Source organism: Plectropomus leopardus, chromosome 13, assembly GCF_026936395.1.
Source record: "Plectropomus leopardus strain MGB_pleo_1.0 chromosome 13, ASM2693639v1, whole genome shotgun sequence".
Classification (NCBI taxonomy): domain Eukaryota; kingdom Metazoa; phylum Chordata; class Actinopteri; order Perciformes; family Serranidae; genus Plectropomus; species Plectropomus leopardus.
The window spans coordinates 29,922,363-29,940,000 of record NC_142188.1 but is presented as its reverse complement, the minus strand read 5'-3'; the positions used below and the strand labels follow the sequence as shown (position 1 = coordinate 29,940,000).

The 17,638-nt window shown below is 38.9% G+C and overlaps 1 protein-coding gene across 1 annotated transcript in view; it reads right to left on the bottom strand.

The window, feature by feature from the left end:
- The window catches only part of LOC121954897 (stromal membrane-associated protein 1-like), a 162,295-nt gene that overhangs the window by 77,363 nt on the left and 67,294 nt on the right, over positions 1-17,638 (bottom strand). The window contains exon 7 of the mRNA XM_088086534.1: positions 1,725-1,788. Within this exon, the coding sequence (XP_087942660.1) occupies positions 1,725-1,788 (64 nt within the window). The remainder of the gene's footprint in view (positions 1-1,724; positions 1,789-17,638) is intronic.

The window sequence follows — 17,638 nt, the reverse complement described above, 5'->3', positions numbered from 1 at the left end:
TTTGCTTCTTTTTTTGTGGTTTGTTTTTTGCCCTCATGGTTCACTGACACAGTTTCATTTGACCAAGGTTTGTTGGAGTGTAATAAACCTATGATTTATTATTATTTATTAAACTTTCCAGCATTATATAAAAATTAAAAGCTCCATCTTAAACAAATTTCAGGTAAATTTAAGCACATTGTGCTGATTATAGGCCAACCTCTCCTGACTGCAGGACTCTGACTACAACTTCTGTGAATCTTCTGTGAAACTTCTGTGCTATTTATCATTTTACTCAGAAAAAAACAGCTTTTGAGTATGTCTACTTCTCCAATAGCTGCCAACAGCCTGCCAACATTCCCAGTTAGAGAAAGGGTGAAAATAAGGTCATTTGCCTGTGGCCTCAGACCCCCAAAACATCACATCTACCCCTGGTAATAATAATAAGAGCTCAGCGCGAGCAATGCGTCCTGCTGTTTCTTAGTAATTTATCCAAAGTCTGCTTAAACCTGAAACTCACACAAAGTAGTCTGTAGATGGCACTTTCCATCAAATTTGGCTGTTTCAGACACTTTGGTCAGACCGTCAGCTGTTTGATCCGCGATAATGAAACACTGTGGAAGCTCATACGACTCAGTTGTCAAACACCCAGCTGTATTCTAGGGTCAAAGTTGTTCACTGCATTTGGTTCGCCGCGGCGCTATTCTTATTATTAAAACATGGCTGGAATGCGTTCTATGGACATTCTATCGACTATGTCTCATATTTTAATCGAGGAAATGTTATTTTATGATGGATATCATTATCGTTTTATTGCCCTGCCCTAGGTCAACATTGTTGGGATACTGCTATTTTGAGGCAGCAGTAAGCAATTGCATTATTAACCACTAACAACCCGATCTAAAGTTAATGGCACTGTGTTTTCCTGCTATCTAATGGGAACATTATTCGGATGGTCAGATGCTCCTACATAGATTGATTCACAAAAAAATGCGTTAAGTCTGCCTGTTTAAAACACAGGAACATGGGTTTGGGTTGTGAATAATGAAATAGCACATCACTAATGAGGAAAATATTAATGACTACATTCTCTAAAATGTGAACATAGCAGAGATCAGAACAGAGCTGCTGTTTGCCTCCCAGTTAAGAGAGACACTGCGTGTTTACACACGAGGAGCAGCGTAACTTTATTGATTATTTCAGAAGCTAAAAGTTTAGCTCTGTTTCCTCTGTCAAGTTAATAACTACTATTTTTTTTGTTTTTCTGCTGTAATGATTACTGTAAATAATAATTTTCTATGCATTTCATTTATAAAATTAACTGTTATTGCCAAACTTCCCCAAATAACTAAATTCTTCACTTCCCCTGTTCCCTGGAATACACATTAAATCATAATTTGATAGTCTAGTAAATGACTGGACTGCTGGGATAATTTAACTACAGTCTGCTCAGTCTGTGTCAGACATGGCGGCTTGAAGCCAGATGGTATAATAAGTCATCAAAGTGTCACAAAGGGTCTCTGTACATGACTCAAATAAATCCTGACAGCATTAAAGTTTCACCTTATAATGTTGCACATTATTTCAGCTGCAATTATCACAAAAGTCTAAAGATTCTATTTCACCACCCAGGATAATTGGTTTAATCTGACACATTAGCCACTCATGTGAATGCTGTTTGACAAGTGATTATATTTTCCCGGGGTTATTATATTCTAGTTGGTAGAAGGTTGGTGATGTCTTACCCAGGCCCAGCAGGTCCACAGCCGGCTCTGTGCTTTCCTTGGAAGTGGCTTTACTCTCTGACTGCTGAAAAAGACAAAAAAAGGGAAAGGTAAAAAAAATGACGAGTATAATGGCTAATTTGCCACAGCTTCTGTGTTCTCAGTTTTACAGTACTGAAATACTGTGCCACTATTTGACCAGTCGATTTAATTTTGATACAGAAAACTAATACTGACCTCTATTAAAAAATGGTATATTAGATAGTCAATGTCAGCCACTGGCCAACAGCTACAAATCCATTTCCAATGCAGATTTCATTTATAATGATTAGATTTTTTAAAATGATTGCCTTTTTATGCAGGTCACAGGATATGCCATGCAATTTCAAACAAGTCAAACAAAGTTTAGGGTGACAATGGTGATCTAAAGATTAAGAAAATTCCATTACCCTGATTTTAATGCAGTGTTTTCTTTTTAAGGGAGTTTTAAATCCGTAGTGAAACTATGTTGCATTGTTTTGAGCAGGTTTGTCACCACAAGATTCAATACCAGAAATGTAATAGGTCATACCCAGCTAGCAGGGAACGTTCCCAAAACATTGGCTAACATTTCCTACAAGTTGCAATAATGTTTTTAAGAAAACATTTTAATGTAATGTTCAAAGAATGTTCTTAGGATGTTTACCATTTCAAATAATGTTCCTACAAGATTAAATGCTGACTAAGACATGACGTTTTAACTGGAACATTCTGAGGATGTTTTGGTGATGCTGAGAGGTGACAGAGCATTGAATGTTCTTTTATAAAACATTTCCACAACGTTACATGAAAACAAAGGAAGAATGTCTTCAAAGCAACTATCAGAACATATTACTGTGGACTGAGATTACAGGCATTTTGTGTGTGTGTGTGTGTGGGGGGGGAGTAAAACATTTTTTATATTTATAAAGAATGTTACCCGAAGTATAAGAAAAATGTTCTGGGAACATATATAAAACTTGCCACTGAAAACATTACTAAAACATTCAGTGGTTGCATTTCAATGTTCTCAGAACATTTTTAGAACCAAAAATTGCTAGCTGGGATAAAAATACCAGTGTAATTCCATGTTTCCTGATACCCAATTTGAATCCACAATAAAAAACAACAAAAAAGAAAATCAAATTTACCTAAATATATACATCTTTATTGAAAAATTTAAATGTAATCTAATTTCAATTTTACTATTCATCCCTGATGATCCACCTTGAAAGCAAAGTCTGTTGTGGGTTAATGAGATTAAGTGAGCTCCTGGCAATGACAGACAGAAGAAAGTGTAAGGAAGTAGCAAGTAAGAGTATCCCCTCTAAATGACTTCTTTAAGAAAAGAAAATTAATAAGCCAACAGGAAAAAAAAACAATATTGATAATCACCTAATCTTTAAAGACATTTATCAAATAAAAATACCAAATATTTGCTGGTTACAAATTTCAGCTGTTTGTGTGTTATACTGCCAGGCAATATTGTTTCTGATAAGCAATCATGTTAATTGAGATTTTAAATTGAAAGCAAATTAGGAGAGTAGAATGAGGAGGGGTTAGCAGGGCAGAAGCAGGAGGGAAACGAGAGGAAAAACAAATCGTGGGAAAGAGAAAGAGGGAAAGATGAAAAGTCAAAGGGTAGGAGAATGAGACAGGAGGATGAAGAGGGGAGGATGGGGTAGATAGAGATGGAGAGAGATTGGAGAGATAAATGTAGTGAGGGAGAGAGAGTATAAAAGGTTAGCACGTGGGCCAGGAGAGATCTACAACACTGGTAACAAACCCAATTTCCCCCCAACAAAAGATCGATGGACCACATTAAATTCAATGTCGTTCCAATCCGAGGCAATGAAAACAATTACCGTGTCCACGCCTAATCAAGAATGCATTGGCTGCGAATTGATGTGTGTTGGGACTGCAGCAAAGCTCGAGCAGAGGCGGCATGAAACGCAGCAGGAAGGTCGTTTGTGTGCAGCGGCAAGAAGGTTGGTTAGTGCAGTGGATTGACAGGACTGGTTATGGTCTAAATAGGGTTAGTAGCAAACTGATTTCCTGGGATATTGTGGATTTTAGTACAATCCAACTACAAAAAGATTCCTTGCTTACCAAGCTACATATTTAATCCATTTCATTTTCAACAATGTTATTTCGGTCAGAAGGCAGGTTTCCATTAACCCTCAAATTGTGCAAATTGAAATTCCAAATCTAAAATAACCCTAATGGAAACAAAAACTTGAGCAAAACATTTAGAAGTTTTGAAACCACAATTCCCCTGTGAAATTGTGTACTATCACCTCCCAGAAATCCCTCACGCGTGGCCGCTCCCTACATAACTTTCGATTGTAAATAATGACGGCTAGTGTGGTGGCTGCTATAGAAATAAACCAGCTAATGTTCCATCCATCACCATGCTTCTTGGCATGTTATTGCCAGAGGAGAAGTCACAAAACATTGCAAGAGAAGTTGCATAACATCCCTCAGCGGAAACACAGTCATCTTAAAATTGTGCTTCATGTCCATTCTGAAAATATTGCTATAAGTTTTGTGAAAATCTGTGATGGAAATCCACTTACAGACACTAATGTCAAGGGACTGACCATTAATAGCGAATGGTTAAAGTTAGATTTAGAAAAAAATGCTGTTATTTAAGAAAACTTAAAGAGAATTTTTGCAAGGAAAACTAATCCTTTTACTCTTACTTGAACAATAGATCTCAGTTAAATCAACAAAACCAAAAGCCTAGCACTATGGGTGGGCAGCATATTAATATCATCATTGGAGATGAGATATAATCTTAGTTTTTTGATTTTTTAATATTGCAAGTGTTGTTTTTTCATGGTTTTAAAGGCTGCGTTACAATAAAGTGATGGAAATTTCAGGATTTACTGGACTGTTAGGTGCTCTAATATTTGCCTTTACCCACTTGGTCATTATGTCCACATTACTGGTAATTATGTATCAAAAGTCTCATTGTGTAATAATTTCTGAAAGCACCAATAGTTAACCCTTTAATATCATTATAATATCTGTTAAAAATATTGTGATATTGTATTTTCCCCATATTCCCCAGCCCTATCTACCACATGAGGAGGTTGGATTTGTGCAGGAAAAGTATGGATACGAGTGGATATTACTAGTCAGCTGGCCACACAGCTAATAAATGAAGCGTGAATGATGTAACTGATGCCAATCAGCTTATACAAGCACAATTTTGGTTTTCTGCTCTAACTGATGCAAAGCTCCATATTAAGTAGCATTGCTCCATTCAAAGGCAGCATCACATTCCAAAGTTTGGCTTCTCATTTGGTGGGTCGCCTTACTTAAACAGTTGCTGTTAAACCTTTGAGAAATTAACCTTTGCAGCACTGCTTCCGCAGCAATGGTTTGTGTCATGTGATGGTCTTCAGTTTTGGTTGATAGATTTTGTTCTTACTGACAAGAATGAAATTTCATAGGGATCCACTGATTGATGTGTTTCTCTCTAAATACCTCTACCAATGCCTCAGGATTTCTTGCAAAACCTAAGTATCTATTTAATACCAATGATCTTTTGTTTCTCAAATTTATAATCTCTGAACCTCACTAAGTGGTTTTCTTGGATTTAATTTTTTGTTGAGTGACATGAGACCAGGGGTTGTTGCGAACAGGGCAGGATAAGGTTTAGGGCTGCACCTAACTATTATTTTTTTTTCCATTAATCTATTGATTATTTGTTCGATTAATCGATTAATCAATCGATTTTTTTATGATTGATCTAACTATTATTTTTTTATTACTCTATTAATATAAACAGTCTGATATAAAGTCTCTCCAAAATAAAATAATGCAAGAGCTTGTTCCGCTCAAGGAAAAGGAATGTAGTGCAGTCTACATTTCGCAATCCAAAAGCGAAATAAATAAAACAGTGTAAAATTCAAGTCACTCAACAAAACAGTTTCTCTTTGTTACAGTAACAAACTTCAAATCTAGCAGTCTAACAAAACATCTTACAGTAAAATTAGTGCAATTTAAATAACGCTATAACACTTCTCTAACAGAAATAATAATAAATAGTACATTCTTCCTGCAATAGTCCAGCCTGGGCCTTAAGGCATACCGCTGTCTGCTGATATGAGTGCTGAATTTTAATTTTTATAAGCACATATTGCACTCATTTATGAAGTTATACAAGCTCCTGCAGCTAAAAACCCCATCCTGTATATGTTTCAAAATAAAATGCATTGTATCAGCAACTGATGGCATTCTGTCAGATAGCTTTTGTTTTGAAAGGGAAGCAAGGAAGTTGAGGTAAAACAAACATCTTTGTATTTCCTCATCTCTGTCACAGAGAGAGACTTAAACTGCAGTATAAAGTGATATAGAGTCTACAAACGCGAGAGTCGCTTAAAAAAACGGTGAGGCAGCGTTTCTCTAGATGTGCTGCAGCTGACACGCAGCTCAGACGCGCCTGACGAGCGCTGCTCAGGCGAGCAGTGTGCGTGCTGTGTGAAATGGTGCGACGATTATGTCGACGCGTCACCCCAGCCCTAGTAAGGTTTAAAAATTGCAATAACAGTGCCATTTCCATTGCCCTTAAAGTGATACCAATACCAAAAAAGTACTTCATTTAATACAGTTTTTTTCTACTTCAGTCAATAACCATCATGTAAACAGAAGCATTCAGGTGTGTAAAACACAATCAAATACCTCAGCTGTGTAGTTACAGCCGCACTTTCTATCATTTTAGAGCATCTTGGCACACTGACCCTCCAACTTTGTCAAATACACCCCACTCAAATCCAGCACAGTAAAGACTGTTTGGTTTGAAGCTGCTGCTTTAGTAGGCCAATCACACGCATTAAATCGAAAGATGCTTGCAGTGACTGGCTCAAGCAAAACCATACAATCAGTCATTATTTCTAGATCTGGTTACAAAACTTCTTGGGAAGTTTTAATAATTGGTACTGGATTATTGCAGTTGGTACCTTAAAGGTATCATGTTCCTATACTAAGCCCTTGCTGTGGTTATAAAAACTAAGGCTCCGACCCAACACAGTTAATTGAAATGTAAAGATAGAGAAAACAGTGAATATTATAATAACAGTGATAAAAAAAACTATAGTCAGTCACCTTAGGCCTAAGATTTGGGGAAAAGTATTATAATTGATAGTTTCTATATCTAAAAATCTTCATTATTATTACAAGCACAATTCTCTAACAGACGTACTTTATGTGTTATTATCAGTCAGAGTCAGACTAGTCAAACCACAATACAAGGTTCTTTTCAGAAAAGCCCACACCTCCATTAACTGTATTTGCAGGAAGGAAGCAACAAGGCAAACATTTTTTCTTATGCCTGTCCGTTTGATTCCCGACATTTCAGACCATGCACAGTGTTACAAAATTGAGATTACATAGCCTTTCAATGCTTCATCCCACACAGCTGCTGTGAGACACAGAAGAAAGAAATAAGAAAATACAAAATGTCACTCCGCAAAAAAAGCTTAAATTCCCCGCTGTATGTTCCCAAGGATTTGGATAGACATGCTGCCAATATTCCTCTACAAATGCTGGCAGACAAGATGGGCTTTCCATTAGTTATCCGGGATGACACCAAGTGATGCAACTGACAGACGGCGAGCGACAGACTGATTGGGTGTCAGGGTCAGTTGTGTCTGAAGACAGAGAAAGTTAAATTGGAAGGGAGGCCAGCAATTGATAAACACCCCCCCAACAGGTGAATAGAGTCTTCGACAATGAGGGTGACGCCAGTGTGAATGAAAACCACTGAGTAAACCAAACCCTTTGATGACTGCTGTCACATCAGATTGCTGTCAAATACACACCAGACAAAGCGTTCAGCTGACAGCTGTGACGCTGGACCTCACAGTAGGGACAAAGTCTGATGCAAGTTCGTCCCAATTGTGTCGCAGCCGAGACACATGGGTGACCATGAGGAACTGTCAAGTCCCTTCTATTGTCTTTTACCAGGCAAGGTTCATAGCGGATATTTCATTAGTACAACAATGTAAACATGAATTGATTCCAGTAGTGGGCTTTTTTTTCCTTTGTTTTAAGCTCCTGTCAATAAAACTCAACATTTTCTGCCAATGGATGATGCCATCGTCTATCGCCAATGGCTGTAAGTCTCCGACTCTTTAGCCTGATATTGTGATTTAAAAACTCCCGCCCATCCTGTCCACATCAACACAGGGGCCTAGGTTTGTGGTGGGTTTGTAAAGGTTATTAGATGTGCTAAGTGATACCTCAGCAACAAAGTTTTCCGCCACATTCGTAAAGATATTACACTGAAACTGATCAATATCAACGCTGACTCCTGTTGTCAACACTAACATAACAGGGTCCCCACATTAATTTGGCACCTGCCACAATTAAAACATCTGCCACCACAAACAGAGTTTCTATCTTTTGAGCTGGACCGTTCATTGGGATTGCTGTTGAACTATATATTTAACAATCAGTTTTGCATTGCAAGTCTCAGAGTGCAGAGCACACTCTCTGCAGAGACTGAGCAGCAGACCATCAGGCATATTGAAAGTGAAACTTAACCATTTGTTTTACTGGGTCTAAAAGTTTGCATTCACTTACAAAGGGCTGCTCCTCTCATGCACTGATCTGATCTTATCAGTTCCTGCTGCTTAGGAAAAGAACTCAGTGTTCAGTCGTTTAGACATACTGAGGTGGTGGTGCCTCAGGAGTTAGAGTGGGTTGTCCGTTAATCACAGGATTTGTGGTTCAATCCTAAACTCCTGCTGTCCATGTGTTAAAGTGTCCTTGAGCAAAACACCGAACCCCACATTTCTTCTGATGGGCTCCTCCACTATCAGTAGGTGAAAAGGTGAATAATAGGCAAATTGTAAAGGGCTATATCCATTAAGGTGGTAAAAAATCAGTCCATTATCCATTTTCATAACACTTCCTGCAGAGACGTTTCACAGTAAAAGCCTTCCAGCAGTTCTAATTGCATAATCCTGAGGTCAAGAATAAATTTTCAAGCATAAATGAGAACAGTATTTCTGTTAAAAAAAAAAGAAATTAAGTAACTGAGTATCATAGTGCCGAATTCACAAAGAGCACCATTATCTGCATATCTTTTCTTTTATTTTACAGTTATTATTAGTGACAGTGAGATATTATTGATTCCTGTCTACCTTTTCTTAACCATACAAGGTTATATGGATAGTTGATCAGTCAAGATTTCTAACATCGCTATGATATTGAAGGTGACAACGGCTCAGCACCTACTGTTGCAGAAATGATTTCAAGTCATTTTACAATATTTTTTTCAGTTATGTCACGACCAGCATGGAAACAAACGCCAAGGGACCCATGAGGCAAAGACTTAATCAAGATTGGGGAGCAGGCTGCCAGAAATGGTAATACTGCATAAATATTCATTAGGTACATGAAACTGGACCTAAGATCCCTCGGGTACCTGTGGCTTCCTAATTACATCAAAGCATGAGATAATACTATTATAAAAAGTGCTTGATGAGACGATAAGCAGCACTTTGGAAGCAGGCGCCAGCTTGTGTATCTGGCATTTATGCTTCTGCATGCAGCTTATATTAAGTGGACAGGACAGTCTGTCAGCTTGAAAAGAAAACAGCCCACCGAAACATGCACACAGCACCATGACATTCAGATTTTGTAGATTTCTACCACCTTCAGCACCTGCACAACAAAAGGTCAAAAAATGTGGAATGAAGGGAAAAGGAAGGTGCTGAATGACAATACAATAATGAGCAAATAATGTGGTTTTCATGCCAATACTCAAAGGGCAGGTTTCTCAGACAGGAATTACTCTGAGCCAAGTCTGAAAAGAAGGTTGATTTCCAATAGATGTCCTCCATGAATATAACATAAAACACAAACTTCAATACATTGCTTCCTGCTTATATTGACCTCCAGCTGTTTAAAGAACACAGCTCAAAAAGATTGTATATCTTATAAAGCATTAAATGGATTGGCTGCAATCTAAACCTACTAAGCCCCAACATACAATGTTGCACACTTAGCTCAGCAGAGCTCTTCTTGCAATTCCTAAGACAAGGTTTGCTGTTAAAGGTGTATTTGCTGCCATAGCAACTATAGTGGCTATTTTAATGCTCAAGTGCCTAGGCCACTTAGTCTTAATGGTATCCCATTTTTAACTGATGTTTGACATCCTCTTCTTTGTTAAATCCCAAAGTACTCACGAGGCAGGAAAAACCAGAATGAAATTATACTACAGTTACCAAGATAAGTGGAACTACCGCCATTTAGTGGAATGCCTCCATGCACGTAGAGTTTACATGCACATCTGTGAAAACACTGAACACAGAAGATCTGAAACAGTCAGCACAATTTTAAGGTAGACACCCAAGGTTATTGTCCCAATTCAATATCTGACAAAATGTCTTCCCATCTGTTCCTGAGATATGACCTTAAATAATGTCCAGTCAAAGCCAATCTTTCACCTTTATGATATAAAATGCCATCACATCATCACCATATCCTATTAGACATCTGATATTTCTGTAAAATCTTTCATGACGAATTCTCGAGTAATGGCCAGAAACTTGTTTTGTAAGGTCACGGGTGCCTTGACCTTTTTCTTGACTACAAAATTTGAATCAGTTCATTGTTGAGTCCAAGTGGGCGTTGAGTCCACGTGGATGTTTGTGCCAAATTAGGAGAATTCCATCAAGGTGTTCTTGAGATATACTGTTCACAAGATAGCAATGAATGTAAGGTCACAGTGACCTTTGACCACCAAATCTAATCAATGCATTGTTGAGTCCACGTGGATGTTTGTGCCAAATTCTTGAGATGTTGCATTAATGAAAAGGGGGTGGATGGACGGCAGGAACGATGGACAAACGGGTTAACCCAAAAACATAATTCCTCCAGCCACGACTATCACCGCTGTGAAGGCACAAAGGCCGAAACAAAACAAACCCCTTCCCACAGCGGCATCAATGTGGCCCAGTGGTAACTGTGCAATCATCTAGAAAGCCCATTGCAAGTTTGACGTTGGCTCTATGAAGTATTGGTCACAATTTGTTTCAAACTGTAAAATATTACTTTTGAGAATTGTCTGAGTGTGTGATGAATGCCAAGACAATCATCATAAGGCTATAGTGTAAATAGAAACAAAAATGTAGCAGCAAAGACTATCGGACCTTGCAAAGCCTTTGTAATCTGCGTCATTTCATGCCGTACTGATTTGGTCCTAAATTTTTTTAAAAGTTTGCGTAGGCTGTCTTTTGTGGCAGAAGCACTTAATCAGCCATAGCCATGTCTCACAGTGTGGTGTCGTAAAACCACATTGGATTGAAAACCAGAGATGTCACCACATTTCTCTCACAGCTGTCAGGTCTAATTTGAGACAGCCTAAAATTGCACAGTCTTGGGGCTTTAAGATGTGTACCATCTGTCATAGCGTATCTGGTATGGGCACCTTTGTTGCATGACACCCCCTCTGTGCCGCTACATTTCATAGCTTTCTCTACTGTGTGCTATCAAGTAAATGCAAAATACCCAAAATATCCAAAAAGAACTTAAAACAGTGCAAAAATTAAATGAACATTTTGAATATTGGAACAAAACCCAAGCTTCAGTCCAAAACTATTTGTATTGAATTTCAAAACTAGTATCATTCGAACTCTGGGGAGCACTGAATCACCGACTACCACAGCATGAATGATGAAACCTGGATCTCACAAAACTTGGACACACATATACCAAAAGCACATCTGCAGCCCTGCAGAGAGAAGCTGGCGACCTACTGAGACTGTACTCAGCCTTACGCAACACCGAATCCCTCCGTCCTCCTTCACATGTACAAGGCAGATGAAACAAATGTCTTATCCGCTGAGGAGAGGTAGAGCGAGGTGATGGAACAAACAAAGAGCAAACAACACTAAAATAGGGAGAGGAAAAACAAATAGAGTGGAAGGAGACAAGGCGGAGATGAGGGCTGCAAATTGGTTAGCGGCGAGAGTAAGAGTGAGGGAGGGGAGGACAAATACAAGAAGGACAGGAAATAGAGGACAAATAAGAGAATGAGGAAGAATAAATATGAGGATGATTGAGGGAGACATTAGATAGACAGCTGCAGACAGTGCTGCTAACAAGCATGAAGGAAAGGTAGCACTAAGAGCTGCAGCAGTGCTGCTACAACTACAGTACTGTAATAACAACGGACTGTAACTGGGCAACATTTTTTGCTGACAATTGATATCAAACGAAAGCCAGATACTTTATCATATTCAGTTGCTGTGAGATGTAAATTCACCACTTCTAAGCAGCGGGTCTCTCTTTCTCTGTGCCGCTGTCTGCATGTCTGCATCTCTATGTACCAAAGAGTAGCATGATGGCCAAGAGCACTCACTCTGCAGCAAAATCTGTGGACCAAAATGTCCCAAAAAGCACACTGCACAGAAAAAAAACATATTGACTTGGAGCAGTCTCAGTTGGCTGAGGGTCTCCGACTGATGATTCCAATCCCCGACCTTCAAGGGCTAAATAAATGCTAAAGGCTAAATAAATGCAATTTAATGTCAAAGCAATAGTAGTCCTCTACTGTGAAACCAACTGTGTTCACAGTGCCATTCATGGTGAGATGACATTACCAGCCTTAACATACCGTAACCAAGTGGCAACCTCCAGGGATGAGAAATGAAGCCAATACAAAAGTGCCAAAAAACTGCAGTTCACTGAATGGCTACTTGAGGCTTCCTCCAGAAGTGACTCAATCCCCTTAGACCCCCATGTTAAAATACCAAAATTTACTGCAGAAATTATCATGTTTATAGCCTGGAACATAAGACGGTTTTGGTCTCTTGCTAATTCCCCTTATTGTGACAACTGAACATGGTTGAATTTTTCTATAACTCACCCATTTACATTTTATTAAGGCCCAAAATTGTGAATCTTTAAGGGCGGGGCTGCTTAAGTGACAGGCTGTCTGCAATATGTCACTACAGTCTGTGAGTTAGATCCATTCCTCAGTCATCCACTACTTCACCTTCTCAACTAAATGTGATCAATTCTGCCTCAAAAAAATTAAGATTACAATGGCCAAAATGCCAAACAAATGCCAAAGGCTTTAAGCATGAGTCCATAAACCAATGGGTGATGTCACAGTGCTTAACTTGTTGATAAGGCCTGTATCTGTTCCTCACTCCAGTAATCCTACAGCACAGCAACTGTTGCATGCATTACTCAAACATAAGAACTGTCTGCAACAATGTAATAAAATGAAAAAGCCTCAAAAGGTGAATTAATGTATCCACTTACAATGAACCCTTTGAAACATGGAGTGGCATCACTTTTCTTGTGCTGCTTTTAGACACTTTTCACAAATATTTAAACCTTTGAACTCTCAGCATTTTTTGTGATTTCTTTCAAAAAAAGAAAAGGGAAAAAAAGCAATGAGCAAATTGGTAAGAAATGTTCCACAAATTGCAAGAAATTAGTAAATTTATAGAATTATTTTTAAAAAAGCCAGGGAAATATGTCAAGGAAAAAAATCTATACTTATAATTATCATAATTCAATATCTAAAATTATGCTGCAGAATTATAAAAAAAAATGTAAACTACAATATATAAAATATCAGTGGTTTGGGAAAATGTTCAATGCCAACATATACTTTGGGAACTGGGTTGTAGCTGCAGAGGTGAATGCATTAGTAGATAACTATGAACGCAGTAGTAGTAGTAGTTCTGTAGTACGTTAGCAGTAGTGCTGCAGGAATTGGATTGTCTTCTTGTGACTGACAGCTGCCTTATTAACACTACAAGAGAATATCACAACTGCCACCGGCTGGATGAGCCACTGATGCCAAAGACAGGCAGCTGCAGTGGAGGAAAGAGGGAAGAAAGAGAAGGAGAAGCAGGGAGTTAACCGAGGAGGAAAGGGGAGGATAAGGAGGTCAATCTACGGGGAGAGGAGAGTAAAAAAAAGGAAAGCGTGAAGACAGAGAAGAGCAGGGGGCAATTAGGAGCACAGAGGAGAGAGCTGGATATGGAGTAAGGGAGACGGAAAGATTAAGAGCAAAGAAAGCAGGGAAGGTGGAGAGGCAAGTGGACGAAGATGAGGAGGAGAGTTCAAAAAAAAGATGAGATAACTGACAGGAGGAGAAGATGACAAAGGGAGGGAGGAGAAAGATGGGAAAAATGGACAGTGCATGGAGAGAAGTGTGTTGAAAATGCATTATCAATACAGGCTGAGATACCCATATCATAGAGTCGGCAGCACCCCAGCTCTGCCCGGAAACACACAACAAAGTGTGTGTGTGTGTGCGTGTGTGTGCGTGTGTGTGCGTGTGTGTGTGTGTGTGTGTGTGTGTGTGTGTGTGTGTGTGTGTGTATGTGTGTGTGTGTGTGTGTGGCACCGCAGTAAGTCAGAGGCTGTTAAGTGTGCCGGGCTGCTGCAGTTCTGCACCATTCAACACAATCTGTCACTCAGCTGGTGGCACTGACACACGCGCGCACACACACACACACACACACATACACACACACACACACAGACACACACACATACATACACAATCTAAAAGGTTTTGTCACAGAGGGGAGATCTTAAGCTGCCACACGCAAGCATCTCTTCCACCCAGTTACATTCATCTGACAGTCATGGAAAACCCATTTCATTTTAAAACACACACGCACGCAAGCACACACACACACACACACACACACACACACACACACACACACACACACACAAACATCAAGTCATAAACACAAACAGGTAAAAATGCACATACTCATACATACAAAAGCAAAAACAAACGCAAATTCAAGTAATGCATGCAAACATACACAAACAGCCACAACACAGACATCGGCACCAAGCATGCACACACAAACGCACACACACACACATACACACTACAAATGTATGCATCCACAGAGACACAAACAACACACACAAACACTTGAGTGTTTGAGGAAGGTCACGGTGTGGTCTGACGGCTGATGCGTGACGGTGCTGTTCAGGGAAAGAATACCTAATCAAATCAAACCACTGGCAACACACACACACACACACCAATTTAAGCAGGGTATTTTCAGGTGTTTTCAGAAGTGAATCTTATTTGTCACTAAACAGGAGAGCTTTCAGAGCATTGAGAATCTTGTTACGCCGTGTTTTGGAGAAATTGGCAGCCAGCTTCAGGTTAGAATTTGTTTTGTGGATTTAGAGAACACACACACACACACACACACACACACACACACACACACACACAAACACACACACTCAGCTGTTCTGATTTTCAGAACAAACCCAATGCCTAACTTCTTGAGGAATACACTTGATGAACTGGATTTGATGCACACACACACACTCAGACACACATGGATTTAGGGAACACACACATTTGGATTCCGTAAAGGCACGCGCAACAAGCTGGATTAGCATGCCGGTGCTACCACGGAACACTGCGCAACCAATCTACCGGGGACACACAGAGAATCTTCCTTCAGTTTTTTGGTTTTTAACCTTTAGGGATCAAATATGTTTGTGTGTGTGTTTGTGTGTGCGTGAGGGTGTTTTGTAGTTTGGTCAGGTTGTTTTTCTTGTTCCTCTCCTCCCACATAGCCTCTCTTGTCCTGTTCCAGCTGTAAAGAAGCAGGATTGGACCTCATGTTGTCACTGTGAAACCCACCTCCACCACTTTGCATAAAGTAATTGGATTTATGGTGTTTCACATTTGGTGTCCTGACTTTTCACTCCAGCACCAAACACAGAGCTACAGGGTGTGTGTGCACACATACGCAACGGAGAAAGTTGACCAAGAAGTGAAAACTTAAAGTGTGTGAGAAATGATAAAGGAAGTGTGATTGTGTTTGCATGTGTTAGCCATTATATTTATTTGTAAGATAGCTGGTATTTTAGCTACATATTTTGCATAGTCAGATGTGTGAATTAGCTAATTGTGCAAATTAACTTGTTATTGTGTGATTTTACATTGGAGTGTGACTGAGACTGTAGCATTACTGTAAGAAAAGAGGGCTTAACCCTTTGAAATCTGAGCAAATTGGCTTTATTTTGGTCAAAAACATGGGGGAAAAAGGTCATGCGTAACCCAATATATAATTAATTTTTTTTCAAGTACAAGAAAATCCGTCAAAATTAGCCATAAAAAAGCTAAGGGAATTATCTGTAAAATTGCTTCAGAAAAATGTATACTTCTGTAACATAATTTTGAAAAAAAATGATTAATAAACTTGAATGGACATTTTTCCCTTGTTTTTTTTTAATTGCTAAATCTACTAATTTCTTGCAAGTTGAGGGACATTTCTTCAAGAGAAGTTGCTCTATGCCTTTTTTGCAATGTTACGACAGAAATCAAACCAAATTGCTCAGAGTTCAAGGATTAAAAAACTTGAGAGAGGCATTTGAACCCAGCATGAAAAAACTGATGTCAATCCAGGTTTCAAAGAGTAAAATTGACAAGTACAGATAAAGTACAAATTACAGGAAAAACCAACATAAAGCATCTTAAGGCCAAATTCAGACAAGAACAGCCCCACTAAAAAGTCTCTTTGCATTAAAAAAAAAAAAAAAAAGTGAGAACGATCCCCATGTACATGGATACCAAAAACAACCAAAGACACTGCTTTATGCATGCCAGACCAATAGCTGACGATGTAACGATGTATGAAAAGCCACAGAAGAACAGCACACGCATGCACAAAGTGCAGCCATGGTGTCACTGCTCCACAGGATCCACGCATTGTCAGCTTGTATGGGCGACAGAAGGGGCGGCGTTTACAACAGTATATGGAAGTCCATAAAATAGTCACATGGGGAAGATTAAATGACAATAAGTTACAAATATAGCACCATCAGATAATAATATTAGCAGTAGGCTTTCTTGTAAAAGTGAGTATTGAGGAGACACTTAAAAGCTTCAGTGGAGTTTGCCGGAGGTGGAAGGATATCATCTAACTCAGGACCTCTGAAGCTAGGCAGTAACAGCCATTTCTGGGACAAATATTAGCAATCTCAATCATATTCGTAATTTTAAATATATAATAATGTAGACTGTTTAAAAGGCCATCATTGGCTCTAATGATATTGTAACTACATGTTTTTTGATTGAGAAACCTTTCATTAGGGGAGGTTATCATTTCTGTAATATGACACTGAGACATTAGGTTAATGTCAGACCACTTTCTGATTTCAATAAAGTCTTTCCAAAGCTTTTGGTAAGTGCACTGAAATAATCAGGTTTGAAAACACTAGAGTTCCCAGCCAGCAGCTTCTCCTCTTTGATGCCCTGAACAGCATTTTAAAACGGATACTGTTTTTGTTTGACTGTCTGTCTTCATGTATCTGCTTCTGCACTGTTCTTGAAAATACTTACTGTAGGTTTCTTTCTAAAAACATTCCTCTTATCGGTATTCTCTGCTACCATAAAAGAAAGTAATATTTTCTTCACCTCCCTGCTCCATATACTGAATCTTTACATGTGGAGCGACTCACTTATAGACAATTTAACAGTTGAGAATGAAGTTCTCTGTTCCCCTTCAGGAGTTTTACCAACTCAAGGCCCCTAACCTCATTTTCACCTTTATCTTTGTCCATAAGACTTACTGGTGATAAATATGTCAGTGATAAAAGGATAAAAATCCATGGTTATGTAAGAGCTGAGGCGGTGTGTAACATTTTAGCATTCATAAATCATTGCCAATTTCATTTAAAAAAAATGTATAAAAATGAGCTTAGTTACAACAAAAATCAACAAGCCGAGAAGGAAGTTTCTAGCCTTGAAAAATGCTCTTAACTTTGACTAAAAAAGCACACTACGTAGACCACCAAGGCTGACTGTGGCCATTCTAGACAATTCTTGTAATTCCAGCAGATGTTGTGCAGAATCACAAATATCAAAGACAAACTGGTCCACTTCTGAA